This window comes from Callithrix jacchus, chromosome 22, assembly GCF_049354715.1.
Source record: "Callithrix jacchus isolate 240 chromosome 22, calJac240_pri, whole genome shotgun sequence".
NCBI classification, from domain to species: Eukaryota; Metazoa; Chordata; class Mammalia; order Primates; family Cebidae; genus Callithrix; species Callithrix jacchus.
In genome coordinates, this window is record NC_133523.1 from 4428545 (window position 1) to 4440865 (window position 12321).

The 12321-nt window shown below is 57.2% G+C and overlaps 1 protein-coding gene across 7 annotated transcripts in view; it reads right to left on the reverse strand.

Annotated features, from left to right (window-relative positions):
• The window catches only part of DPP9 (dipeptidyl peptidase 9), a 51982-nt gene that overhangs the window by 8743 nt on the left and 30918 nt on the right, over positions 1 to 12321 (reverse strand). For 4 of the 7 annotated variants that reach the window (XR_013531256.1, XR_013531257.1, XM_035286928.3 and 1 more), the window contains 7 exons: positions 11462 to 11639; positions 10521 to 10683; positions 6383 to 6462; positions 5132 to 5284; positions 4343 to 4478; positions 1330 to 1475; positions 271 to 417 (listed from right to left, as the gene is read on the reverse strand). Coding sequence is in view for 4 of the 7 variants with exons in the window: in XM_035286928.3 (XP_035142819.1) it covers positions 271 to 417; positions 1330 to 1475; positions 4343 to 4478; positions 5132 to 5284; positions 6383 to 6462; positions 10521 to 10683; positions 11462 to 11639 (1003 nt within the window). In the remaining 3 variants the exon portion in view is untranslated. The remainder of the gene's footprint in view (positions 1 to 270; positions 418 to 1329; positions 1476 to 4342; positions 4479 to 5131; positions 5285 to 6382; positions 6463 to 10520; positions 10684 to 11461; positions 11640 to 12321) is intronic. The other 3 variants (XR_013531258.1, XM_054250222.2, XM_078361600.1) reach the window with 1 other exon arrangement.

Consider the following 12321-nt stretch of genomic DNA (forward strand, 5'->3'; position numbering starts at 1 on the left):
TCCAGTGGTATCTGGCTGCATCTGGGTTGCAGCCTCTCGGGTTCTGTGTGCTCAGGCGCCAGCCAGATTAGATGGATGCCTGTGTCCCTGCAGGGCGCAGCCCAGGGCTGACCAGCAAGCAAATGTCCCCTTTCATTCTAAAAGGCCACCCTCGTTGAGCCTGCACCACCCCAGCCAGAAGTGCCCTTCCTTGGGCCGCCCCCACGCCCATGCCCACACGGCCCAGGGCTCCTTTGCCAAGACCGGAAGGACCCAGCAGGGAGGAGTTACCATTTGGTTTTTCAGGGCGCCTTCAAACCGAAGGCCCCGCTGACAGGAGCCCCTGCCATCGATGACGACCACAGCGTAGCCCAGCGAGGCCAGCGTGTTGAGCCGCAGATATTTGATGCCTTTGAAGGAGTTATTCACCAGCTGCACCTGCGGGGAAGTGAGGGCGAGTCCAGCAGGAGACGCCAGGCAGGATGGACCGGCCGGGGCGATGCCTGCAGGCTGGGGCGATGCCTGCAGGCTGGGGCGATGCTGGTGGGCAGGGGCGATGCCTGCCGGCTGGGGCAATGCTGGTGGGCTGGGGCGATGCCGGCAGGCAGGGGAGATGCTGGCAGGCTGGGGACTGGGCCTGGCTGGGGCCTTAGAGCCTAATGAAGGTGCCTGTGCTTCGGCATGAGGCCACGGAAACCCTGGAGGCTCTGAATGGACACCTGGGAGTGAGGAGCTGGGAGGGGCCCACTGTACTCTGGGACCTGCACTTGAGACCTTGCTAGGGAGAGGGAAGGGCCCTGTCAGGCTCCTCAGCTGGGCCACTGCCCAGTCCTGCCTGGAGCAACCGCTTTGGCACCACTGACACTGGATGGCTGATTCTCTGGGCTGGGGCCATCTGGGCGTTACAGGGTGCTGAGCAGCCACTCCAGGCCAGAACTCCCAGGTGTGATGAACCACAAAGTCCCCAGACATCGCCCTGTGTCCCCCAGGCGGGCAGAGCTGCTCTGGGTAAAATCTGTGCCTAGGATGGTCCATCTGCCAATCTGCTGCCTACTCCTGACCCCTGCTCTGGGAATTGGGCACAGGGCCCATGGGCACATGGCCACTTGTATCCCAACCTGGAGACTAGGGGACTTTCCAGAGGAAGAGGGGAGAGTCAGCAGGCGGAGAGGGAAGGGGAGGCGTCCAGGAAGGATGGGGAGCGTGCTGAAAGGCACTGAGGCAGGAGTGAGGGGCCCCGAGAACGCTGTGTCCTCAGGACAGGCAGGGTGGGCTGGGACACTGGGCGAGTGACCGGGGAGTCCTCGGGTGGATGGTGGGGTGGGGGCCTAGGGACAGGTGTGCACCCACCTGGGGGCCTCCATACACAAAGAGGACGGTGGGGTGTTTCTTCCCTGGCTGCAAGGCGTGGGGCTTGTAGATCATGCCGTAGAGTCGCACGTCCGAGCGCGTCTGGAAGTGGAAGATCTCTGGAGGCACATAATCTGGGGGGCAGCCTGCAGGAGACAGGGCGGCTGTGGCCTCCTGGGCGTCCGGCTGGCTGCGGAAGCCACGTCTGCCTGGCACCCTTGTTCCACTGCCCACCTCAAGCCTCGGAGGGTGGGCCGAAGCACCCCCTCTTCTCCTAGGCTTCCTAAGGTTTGATGATTTTTTAAAAAAATTGTTTTGTAATGAAAATAAAATGTGTACAGTTTTTGTAGAGATGGGGGTCTCATCTCCCTGTTGCCCAGGCTGGTCTCGACTTCCTGGCCTTAAGTGAGCCTCCTACCTCGACCTCCTGAGTAGGGTCACTGCTATTTTTGCAAAGCGACAGTGGTTATCCAATTAGGATAGTGGGGTTTTCTTTTTTTTTTTTTTGAGAGAGAGTCTTTCGATATCGGCTCACTGTAACCTCCACCTCCCAGATTCAAGCAACTCTGCTGCCTCAGCCTCCCCAGTAGCTGGGATTCCATGTGCCACGATGCCCAGCTAATGCTTTTCACATGACAGGTTTCACTATGTTGGCCAGGTTGGTCTCAAACTGCTTGTTTTTGTTTGTTTGTTTTTTTGAGAGGGAATCTCGCTGTCACTCAGGCTGGAGTGCAGTGGTGTGATCTCGGCTCACTACCACCTACACCTGCTGGGTTCAAGTGATTCTCCTGCCTCAGCTTTGCGAGTAGCTAAGAGGCACAGCAGGTTCCAAGCCAGCGTGGGTGGTGCTGACCACATTTGGCTAATTTCTGTATTTTTAGTAGAGACGGTTTCATCTTATTGGCCAGGCTGGTCTCAAACTCCTGATCTCAGGTGATCCACCCACCTTGGCCTCCCAAAGTGCTGGGATTACAGGCATGAGCCACCGCACCTGGCCCAAAGTTTTTTTTTCTTTCTTTTTTTTTTTTTTGAGATGGAGTTTCGCTCTTGTTACCCAGGCTGGAGTGCAATGGGGCGATCTCAGCTCACCGCAACCTCCGCCTCCTGGGTTCAAGCAATTCTCCTGCCTCAGCCTCCTGAGTAGCTAGGATTACAGGCACGCGCCACCATGCCCAGCTAATTTTTTGTATTTTTAGTAGAGACGGGGTTTCACCATGTTGACCAGGATGGTCTCGATCTCTTGACCTCGTGATCCACCTGCCTCGGCCTCCCAAAGTGCTGGGATTACAGGCTTGAGCCACTGCGCCCGGCCAAGTTTTTTCTTTAAAGAAATGTATGTAGGTACATTTGGTGAGGCAATTTATAAGAAGATGAGTAAAGGGCACTACAGGTCTGGGGGTGGCAGTTTACTGTGGAGGGCCAGACGGCAAATCTCCTGGGCTCAGGGGACTGGTGTGGCAGGGCACACACTCTGTGCTGTGTCTCTTTGGCCACACACCACACAAGAGAGATGGCGCGTGGCTAGATTTGGCGGCAGTCGGCTGACTCCTAATGCGGGCAGTCTTCAAACGTGGCACAGATTGAGAGTTTCGGGAAACAGGGCCCTCGTTCCCCAAGGCGCTGGGGTTCCAGTCTCTGCCACACTGCTGGGCCGCATGCCCTTCTGAGCTCCTTGCCCTCCCTGGCGCATCTCCTCATCTGAAGCCCACGCCCAGCTCCTGCCTGTGTCGGCCCAGAAGGGAGAGGGGGGACTGGAGCACTGGAGGGAGGCCTGGGATCTGTTTCTGCTCGAGGGGTGAGGACATCACAGATGCTTTCCAGCCCACACACACCCTGCATATGCCAGAAATGTGTTGTGGCTAGAATGTTCTGGAAGCCCACCAATACGGCAGAGCCAGGGCCAGGGTGGTTGCGTTTGTACTGAGTGACGCCTGGGAGCCTGGGAGTGTGCCGGGCTGCTGGCTTTCATCCTGCACTCTATGCATACAGTTGCGTTGGTAAGGGACACTTCACTGATAAGCTGATGTGTGTGATGGGGCCAGCGCTGGAACCCGGGGTCCCCAGTGCAGGGTTCTGGCCAACCTCCAGGCTCTGGGGCAAGGTGTCGGGCTGCCTCATTTCCTGAGGCTCTTCGTGTGACGGACCCCTTGCTCCTTTTCCTGACAAAGGCCTTGGAATGACAGTGCTGTTGTGGGTAGCAGCCTCTGGGCATGGGACACCATAAAGGACCCTCTACATGCCACTGTGGCCAGGACTTCAGGGTCCCAGAGAAGGTGAAGCGGAAAACTTGAGAGCCAGCAGGGGTGGACTCTGGGGTCCTGGCCACCCCTGCACGGACCACCACTGATCAAAATATTTTTAAGTTTTACCTTTTTTTAGAGTCAGGGTCTTGCTCTGTTGCCCAGGCTGGAGCGCAGTGGTGCAATCACAGCTCACTGCAGCCTCCACCTCCGGGGCTCAAACCATCCTTTCACCTCCGTCTCCTGAGTAGCTGGGACTACAGGTGCACAACACTATACCCCGCTAATTTTAAACATGTTTGTAGAGTGGGGTCTTGCTATGTGCTCAGGCTGGCCTCAAACTCCTAGACTCAAGCAATCCTCCTGCCTCAGCCTCGCGAAGCACTGGGACTGCAGGTATGAGCCACTGTGCCTGGCTGATGAAAATGTTCACACGCCACCTGCCCACTACCCTGGGAGCCCCCCAGTGACAGGGTCTGTCTTGCTGGTTGCCATTGGGCAGGCAGTTGGCATGGAAGACATCCCTGCTGGCTTCCGTGCATTCTAGCCCTTGACTGCAGCTGAGACCCAGGACCATCTCAGGCGGCAGGGAGGGCAGTCGGTCATGTCCTATGATGAGTTCTCAGGCTCCTAGGAGGGGCCTGGGTGCTGGGGGAGGCCAAGTAGGCCACCCCCAGGCCTCTGCCTCTCATCCCAGCATGGGGCCCTTGTCCCATTTTACAGCCTGGAGAGCTGAGGCTCCTATGGGGCTGGGCGGGGCGGGGGCTACTCACTGGCTGCCTCCATCATGCTGGCCCAGAAGCGGGGCTGCTTGTGCAGGGGGTCGTCGTCAGGACCGCTCAGCTTGTAGACGTGCACACAGGGCGGCGTGCTCACACTGCTGTAGTGGCTGACGAACATGTCGAAGTTCTGGGGGCGGAAGGGCGCAATGAGCTCCATGGGACGCTGCTGCGCCCCTCCACTGAGTGCCCACCGCAGCTTTGGGACAGCTTCCCTCCCACACGCCCATCCCTGTGCCCCTGCCTGTCAGAAAACCTCAAAGCTCCACACACTGCTGCAAGGTGGGCACCACCGCCATCGCCCCCTTCTACAGAGCAGGAAGCTGAGGCCAGGAGGCGCCTGTCCCCCAGCCAGGGGCCCACGGGCAGTCATTAACACCCTGCGATCTGCTGAAGGCTCTGCCGCTGCCCAGGCCTACACACTTGCTGGTTCCACAGCTGGCAAACGGCAGCCAACTTGTGTCCTGGACTAGGGGTAGCCCTCTGCATGGCTACTGCCTGACATTCTAGAATGTTCTGAGAGGCTAAGGGCCATATCCCACTGCACACAGAGCGGCAGGGCCCAGGCTAATCAGACAGGCAGAGGGGCTCCACCATTTACTACCCTGTGGGGGGTGGTGGGCAATTCACTCCTTGGGGCAGGCGGTGCCCACCCCAAGGCAGCTATGAGCATGCGACACCCTGAGAATGACCCTAAGTACTGTGCCTGGCCATCAGAGCCTGCTCTGGCTGGGAGCTGCTGGATGGGCATGGGGTGGTGCTGTGAGGCTGGGCGGTGCTCACCTGGCTCATGGAGCAGCTGTGGGAAAAGCCAGGTGTGGTGAGGCGCACAATCTCCCCAGCTGCCTCGTAACTGACCACGTAGAGGTGGTGCTCCAGTGGCGTGTCCTTGGTGCCCTGGAAGTATACCAGCTTGGTCTCCTCATTGACCCAGATCTGCAGGGGGATAGGGGATCCTCATGACACATCCCAGATGCCTCTAAGCCCACGCCCCCTCCACGCCCCACGGGAGTGGGCCCCATGCTTCTCCTCGGACTTGGGGTACATTCTGTTCTCTCCCAAATCTGGCTTTGGCTGCCGGCTGAAGATGAGCCGTCCGTGAGAGATGGGCCTATCTGGCCCTGGGGGCCAAGAGCAGCCCTTGGTGGAGCTGGGAACTGCACGGCCTCAGGTGGGACACAGCCTGCACTCCATCCCGATAGCTCTTTCCGGGCTTGAATTGGGAGGGCCAGGGAGGGCACGGCGCCCGAGACAGAGGCTCAGGGGAACCTGGCAGTCTCCAGCCTGGTCAGCCATTCCTTCGACCCAGGTGCTTGGGTTCAGAAGTGGCAGGGCCCTATCTTCCTGGGGAAGTCCCAGTAGGCACCAAAGTGGAGTCCCCTGGAGGAGTGGGAGGGCAGCCTGCACTGTGTAGGCACCAGGGCCCTTCGGCCCGAAGGCAGAAGCAGCTCCTTCCCCCACACTCCAACACTAACTGCTGCTGCTGGGAGTGAGCAGGCTTTGGCTGATGCCTGGAAAGGAGCCAGGAGACCACAGAGCCCCAAGAGATGAGAGGACGTTGCCCCTGTGCCCAGGGCCTGAGAGGCCAGTGGAGGCAGCTGGAGCCTGGGGTGAACGGGGACCCCCGAGACGTGAAGAAACAGGATAAGTGGTCTACTGGGACAGTGGGGCACAGGCCTCCAGATCGGGGAGCATCTCGTCCCACAACAAGGCAGCTGGATGCATAGCCCTGCAGAGGACACGCTTCCTCTTTCATGATTTCTAAAAGGCTTCCAACGTTTTTCTTAATTTCAGGGTAAGAGGATAAAACACCCAAATGGCACAGCGTGCAAGATGAGACAGGGATGTGACGAAATGATTGGCTTGTGCGTATGGCAGATGTCGTGCTGAGGCCTGCAAACTGCTTAAAAGCAGAGTCCTCACAGGTCCGCGTGCATGTATGCGTGAGTGTGTCTGTGCATATGCATGTATGTTCGTGTGTGTGTAAAACACCCGTGTGTGGAGCAGGGGAGGACGGCAAGGAGACCCTGGTACCTTGGAACCGTGCCTCGCCAAAACTTCCCATTCACCGCTGGTCAGAGCAATCTCTTCTTTAATGGGGCACTTAAATTCATCTGGAAGGAAAGAGAGGAGGGAAGTGAAGAAGTCTGGGAGGCAGTGCAGGCACACAAAGGCACCCAGGCCAAACTCCACCCGAGCCAACTTGCCACGAAGCCACTGAAGCCCCAGCTTGCTATTAACTCACACGCCAGCACAGGCCACTGCATCAGACCGCCAGACGGGCGAGGAGGCCTGTGGGCCCTATTCCTGCCATGTGGATGGCAGGCCCAGTGTTTCCCACAAGAAACCAGCAGGCGCCTGGCTCACAGCTGTAATCCCAGCACTTTGGGAAGCCGAGGCAGGAGGGTCGCTTGAGGCTAGGAGTTTGAGACCAGCCTGGGCAACATAGTGAGATCCAGTCTCTAAAAAAAAAAAAAGTTAGCCAGACATGTGGCATGTGCCTGTGGTCCAAGCTACTTGGGAGACTGAGCTGAGAGGATTGCTTGAGCCCAGGAGGTTGAGGCTGTGGTGAGCTGAGTGAACCACTGCACTCTAGCCTGGGTGACAGAGCAAGAACCTGTCATCATCTTTTTTTTTTTTTTTAATAAAGACAGGGTTTCACCATGTTGGTCAGGCTGGTCTTGAACTCCCGACCTCAGGTGATCTGACTGCCTTGGCCTCCAAAGTGCTTGGATTACAGGCATGAGCCACTGTGCCCAGCCAAGAACTTGTCTTAAAAAAAAAAAAAAAGAAGAAAAGAAACTAGGAATCTGGATTTTTATTGGGATTCCCCAATTTTAGAACCCTCCAAAGGCCACGTGACATCTGTGTGTGGCACAGGGAGAGTGGAGCCAACCAGGCCCGTCACCTCTTAGGACACTTTAGGATTTTGTAAAACAAGAGTTTTTTTTTGTTTGTTTTTAAGATGGAGTTTTGCTCGTCGCCCAGGCTGGAGTGCAATGGCATGTTTTCGGCTCACTGCAACCTCCGCCCCCCGGGTTCAGGCGATTCTCCTGCCTCAGCCTCCCAAGTAGCTGGGATTACAGGCGCCCACTACCACGCAGGCTACTTTTTGTACTTTTAGTAAAGACGGGGTTTCTCCATGTTGGCCAGGCTGGTCTCGAACTCCTGAGCTCAGATGATCTATCCGCCTCAGCCTCCCAAGGTGCAGAGATTACAGGCATGAGCCATCATGCCTGGCCAACTTTTTTTTTGGGGGGGTGGGGGTGGTTAGAAACAGGGTATTATGTTGCCCAGGCTGGTCTTAAACTCCTGGGCTCAAGAGATCCTCCTGCCTTGGCCTCCCAAAAGTGCTGGAAACCCAGATGTGAGCCACGTGCCTCGCTGGAACAAGACATTCGTGAACGCGCTGGGGCTGGAGACCAAGGCTCTGCTGGTTTTATGACTGTTTATTGAGGGCTGGGAGGGTTGACCTCACTTGTGAATTTTCGCCAGTAAAGAACGACAGTGGGACACGTCACGGCACGCAGCGGAAACACACTGAGTCTGTAAATGAGGACTCCCTGTCCTTTCTTAATCTTCTGGGTCTAAACAAGCTACTGCAAAGCTGTCTGTGGGGGGATGAACAGCACGAGGGGAGACTTGGTTTCCCTGGTGTGGAGTTACTTGTGGTACTGGGGTCTGGGGAGGAGAGGGGTTCCTAGCCAGCCCCGGGACCCAGGGTCCTGCCTGAGTCCTGACGTGCTCCTTCTGATGGGATATCACTCAGGGTCACCTCCTTGCCGTGCAGCTGCCGTCTAGATGTGTGTGGTGTGCTGGGGGCTGAGCAGGGTGCTGGGAAACCTGGTGTGCCCACCTCACAGGCCGGGGGGTTCCTGGGGGCACTGCAGCAGCCAAGAGGGTCCTTGCCCCTGGAGGGTGGTAGCTGCTGCCGGCTCCACTCGAGACTACATTTTGAAAGATGAACCCTCAGGCTGGCCCATTTTCCCATAGGGGGCAAAACAAGCATCTACATGAAATCCCAATGCCAGGCAGTGGTGGCTGAGCCAGCCAGCCAGAAAGCGAAACACCAATGAGCTGAAGACAGATCCCCATCCAGGAGGACCCCAATACTGGCCTGAAGCAGCTGTCACCATGCCCCCCTGCCCCCAGTTCATACTCAGTTCCGAGGCAGCCTATGGCATCGCCCATCCCTGGCTCATTCTCCCCTCGGCTCCTGCACTCCTGGTCACCTCCATCCCTGGAGTCTCTGTCCCCTGTGTTGGGACCTGCCTTGGCTGCTGTGTGGCCTCTGCCCCCAGAGGGCACTGGGCCACATCTAGGGACATCTTTGGTTGTCATGGCTGGAGGCCAGGGATGCTGCTCAGTGCACAGACGGCTGTGCCACAGAGAACCACCCGGCCCCAGCGCCCATGGTGTCCCTGCTCTTACGTTAAAGAGCCCGGGCTGGGCTCCCTGACCACCCTGCCTCTCTCTTCAGATTCGACCCTTGAGAGCTCTGTCCCATCCCAAGACTGACACCGTCAGCATGCAAGGACTCCCACGCTCCTGCCAGGAATCTGGCTGGTTCCCCAAGCTCCAGGTATGGGAAATGGGCCACACAGCACCTGCACTACGGAGCACCTCAACCTGAACACGTCCAAACCTGACTCTGGATTTTTCTCTCCTCAAAGAGTCCCTCTCGGAGTCTGTCTCAGGCTGGACCTGTAGACACCGGGCATCCACACTGCCTCCCTCCTCTCTGATCCCCAACCCGTTCCACTGCAGACGGTATGGGCTGAGCTGCCAGAGCACGTCCAGAATCAGACCTACCAGGACAGCTCAGCCACTGCCATGGCAGCAAGCCTGTCGCCTCCCCCAGCCCCTGGGCCTGTGCAAGCTCCAACCAGAGGAGTCATCTTGTTTTTTTTTTTTTTGAGACAGAGTCTCACTCTGTTACCAGGCTGGAATGTAGTGGCACAATCTCAGCTTAAGGCAACCTCTGCCTCCCAGGTTCAAGTGATTCTCTTGCCTCAGCTTCTTGAGTAGCTGGGATTACAGGTGCGTGCCAACATGCCCAGCTAATTTTTGTATTTTTAATAGAGATGGGGTTTCACCATGTTGGCCGGGATGGTCTCAATCTCCTGACCTCGTGATCTGTCCACCTCGGCCTCCCGACCTCGTGATCCATCCACCTCGGCCTCCCAAAGTGCTGGGATTACAGGTGTGAGCCACTGTGACTAGACGAGGAGTCATCTTAAACCGAGGTGAGGGTGACAACTTCCTATTTCCCTTGGGGTCAAAGCCAAGTCCTCCTGGAGGCCCAGCAGGACCTGCGCTATCTGCTCTTTCCCTCCCCACCCTCTCCTCCCTGTTCTCCCTCTGCTCCAGCCACGGGGCCTCCTCCCTATTCCTCCAACATGCCAGGCACAGTCCTGCCCCAGGGCCTTTACACAGGCTGTGGCTCTGCCCAGAGCTGCTGTGTGGACCCCTCACGTCCTCCAGGCTCCCACTCCAGAGCATGCTATCCAGAGACGTCCTCACGCTCTCCCGTTCTAGAAAGAAGGCCGCTTGCACTCAAGCCTCTTGCCCGACTGCGTTTCCTTCCACTACGCTTATGATGCCAGAGGCAGTACCTATGTTTGCGGAATATTGCCTCCTCCACTAGAACACCCCAAGAGTGTTTTTGTTTTGTTTACAATGAATAATTCTGTCTCTACTACCTACAGCAGGCCCCAGCGAGGGTTTCTACAAAGGGCGGGACAGTAAATCCTGGCCTCGCTTGGCAGTTTCTCCTGTGACTACTCAGTTCTGCTGCTGCAGCACAAAAGTGGCCACAGACAGTCTGTAAACAAGTGGCTGTGGCCCAGTGCCAATAAAACTTTATTGATGAACACAGCTGGTGGGCCGAATTTGACCTGTGGGCCATAGGTGGCCAACCCCTGGTCGTGCTAAGGGCCTGGCACAGGGGACGTGCTCAGTAAATCTGCTGCCTGAAGAAGCCAACAGCTGCCTGCTCTAAGCCCTGCCAGACTGTGAGCAGTCACCGGGGAAGGCTGGCTTCCTGCCCATCCTTGTCCCCTCTCCTGCAGGGCGTGCCGGCTGAGTGGGGAGCCGGCCAATGAACAAACAACATATTGAACCACACGTGACTAACGCAATGAATCAACAGCATTCGTCAGGCTCTGCTCACCTTCCCCGGGGCTGAAGGGCTCACTCCAGTCGTAGCCCTGGGATTTTAAAACGGCGGTGACTTTGTACAAATGGCAGAAGCCGGTCTTGCACTCATTGGCGCGGAGGAAGCAGAGCTCGTCCTCTCCCTCCGACTGGGGGAAGGGATAGAAGATGTCATGAACCTGCCCGGAAACGAGATAGAAGATGCGTCAGAAGGCGGGGCAGCCGGGCATGGTGGCTCACACCTGTAATCCCGGCAGTTTGGGAGGGTGGGGCGGGAAACTTGCTTGAGCCCAGGAGTCTGAGACCGGCCTGGACAACACAGTAAGACCCTACCTCTAAAAATAAAAAAGTAAGTTAGCCAAGCATGGTGGTGTAGGCTTGTAGTCGTAGCTCCTCAGGACGCTGAGGTGGGAGGACCACGCAAGCCCTGGAGGTCAAGGCTGCAGTGAGCTATGACTGAACCACTGCACTGCACTGCAGTCTGGGCGACAGAGCAACCCTGTCCCTAATTTTTAAAAAAGCCAGGTGCGGTGGCTCATGCCTGTAATCCAGCACTTGGGGAGGCTGAGGCAGGCGGATCACCTGAGGTCGGGAGTTTGAGACCAGCCTGACCAACACGGAGAAACCCGTCTCTACTAAAAATACAATTAGCTGGGCATGGTGGCGCATGCCTGTAATCCCAGCTACTCGGGAAGCTGAGGCAGGAGGATCGCTTGAACCCAGGAGGCAGAGGTTGCAGTGAGCTGAGATTGCGCCACTGCACTCCAGCCCGGGCAGGAAGAGCAAAACTGTCTCAAAAAACAAAAAATGTATGAGGGACAAGCTCCAACGGTGGCCGGTCTCACCAGCCCCCTAGACCCTCTTCCCCACTCGCCAGGGGTGGCCAAGCCCCAAGCTCCCTGCTCCATGCAAGGGCAAACCCCTGCCACCGGCACAGCTGGCGCGGGCCCCGCTTACATTTATCCAGACATTCGTGACCTCCTCGTACACCACGTACGGCTGGACGTTCCTGGGGACCGCTCTGGCAGAGGCGAGCCGCTGCTCCTCATTCTCCGTGCTCGGGATGAACAGGGCTGGGGGGAGGAGGACGAGCTGGAGCCACTGCTGGGGCCGGTCCAGGAACATGGCCCAGGCACTGAGGGGGAAGACGGGAGGGAAGCAGGGAGCCTAAGTGGCCCGCAGAGGGAAGCTAAGGGTGCAGCATCCAAACCCCGGTGGAATCAGGACCGGGCTTCCTGCACCGGCTTCACCTGCTCTCGGCCAAGTAACCCCACAGCACCCACAGGCTTCCTTCCTGGCATGTGCTTAGGGGATGACAGGATACGTGACAAGACTCCATGATCCGAGTGTTCCAGAAACAGTGGCCTTAGTCTCAGGGCAGCAAGCTGTGACAGTTTCTCCTCTTCACTGACTCCTCGGCCCACAGCCACTAGGCTTTATTTCATCGCTTGCTTTATTTTATTTATTATTGAGACGGAGTTTTGCTCTTGTTGCCCAGGCTGGAGTGCAATGGCGTGATCTCGGCTCACTGCAGCCTCCACCTCCCAAGTTCTAGAGATTCTCCAGCCTCAGCCTCCCAGGTTGCTGGAATTACAGGCACCCGCCACCATGTCTGGCTAATTTTTATAGTTTTAGTACAGATGGGGTTTCGACATGTTGCCCAGGCTGGTCTCGAACTTCTGACCTCAAATGATCCGCCAGCCTCAGCATCCCAAAGTGCTGGGATTAAACACATGAGCCACTGCGCCCGGCCTGAATGAACAACTTTTAAACTTGAATTTATTTTCAGAGATGTCAGTATTCTATGTGGAAAAGCA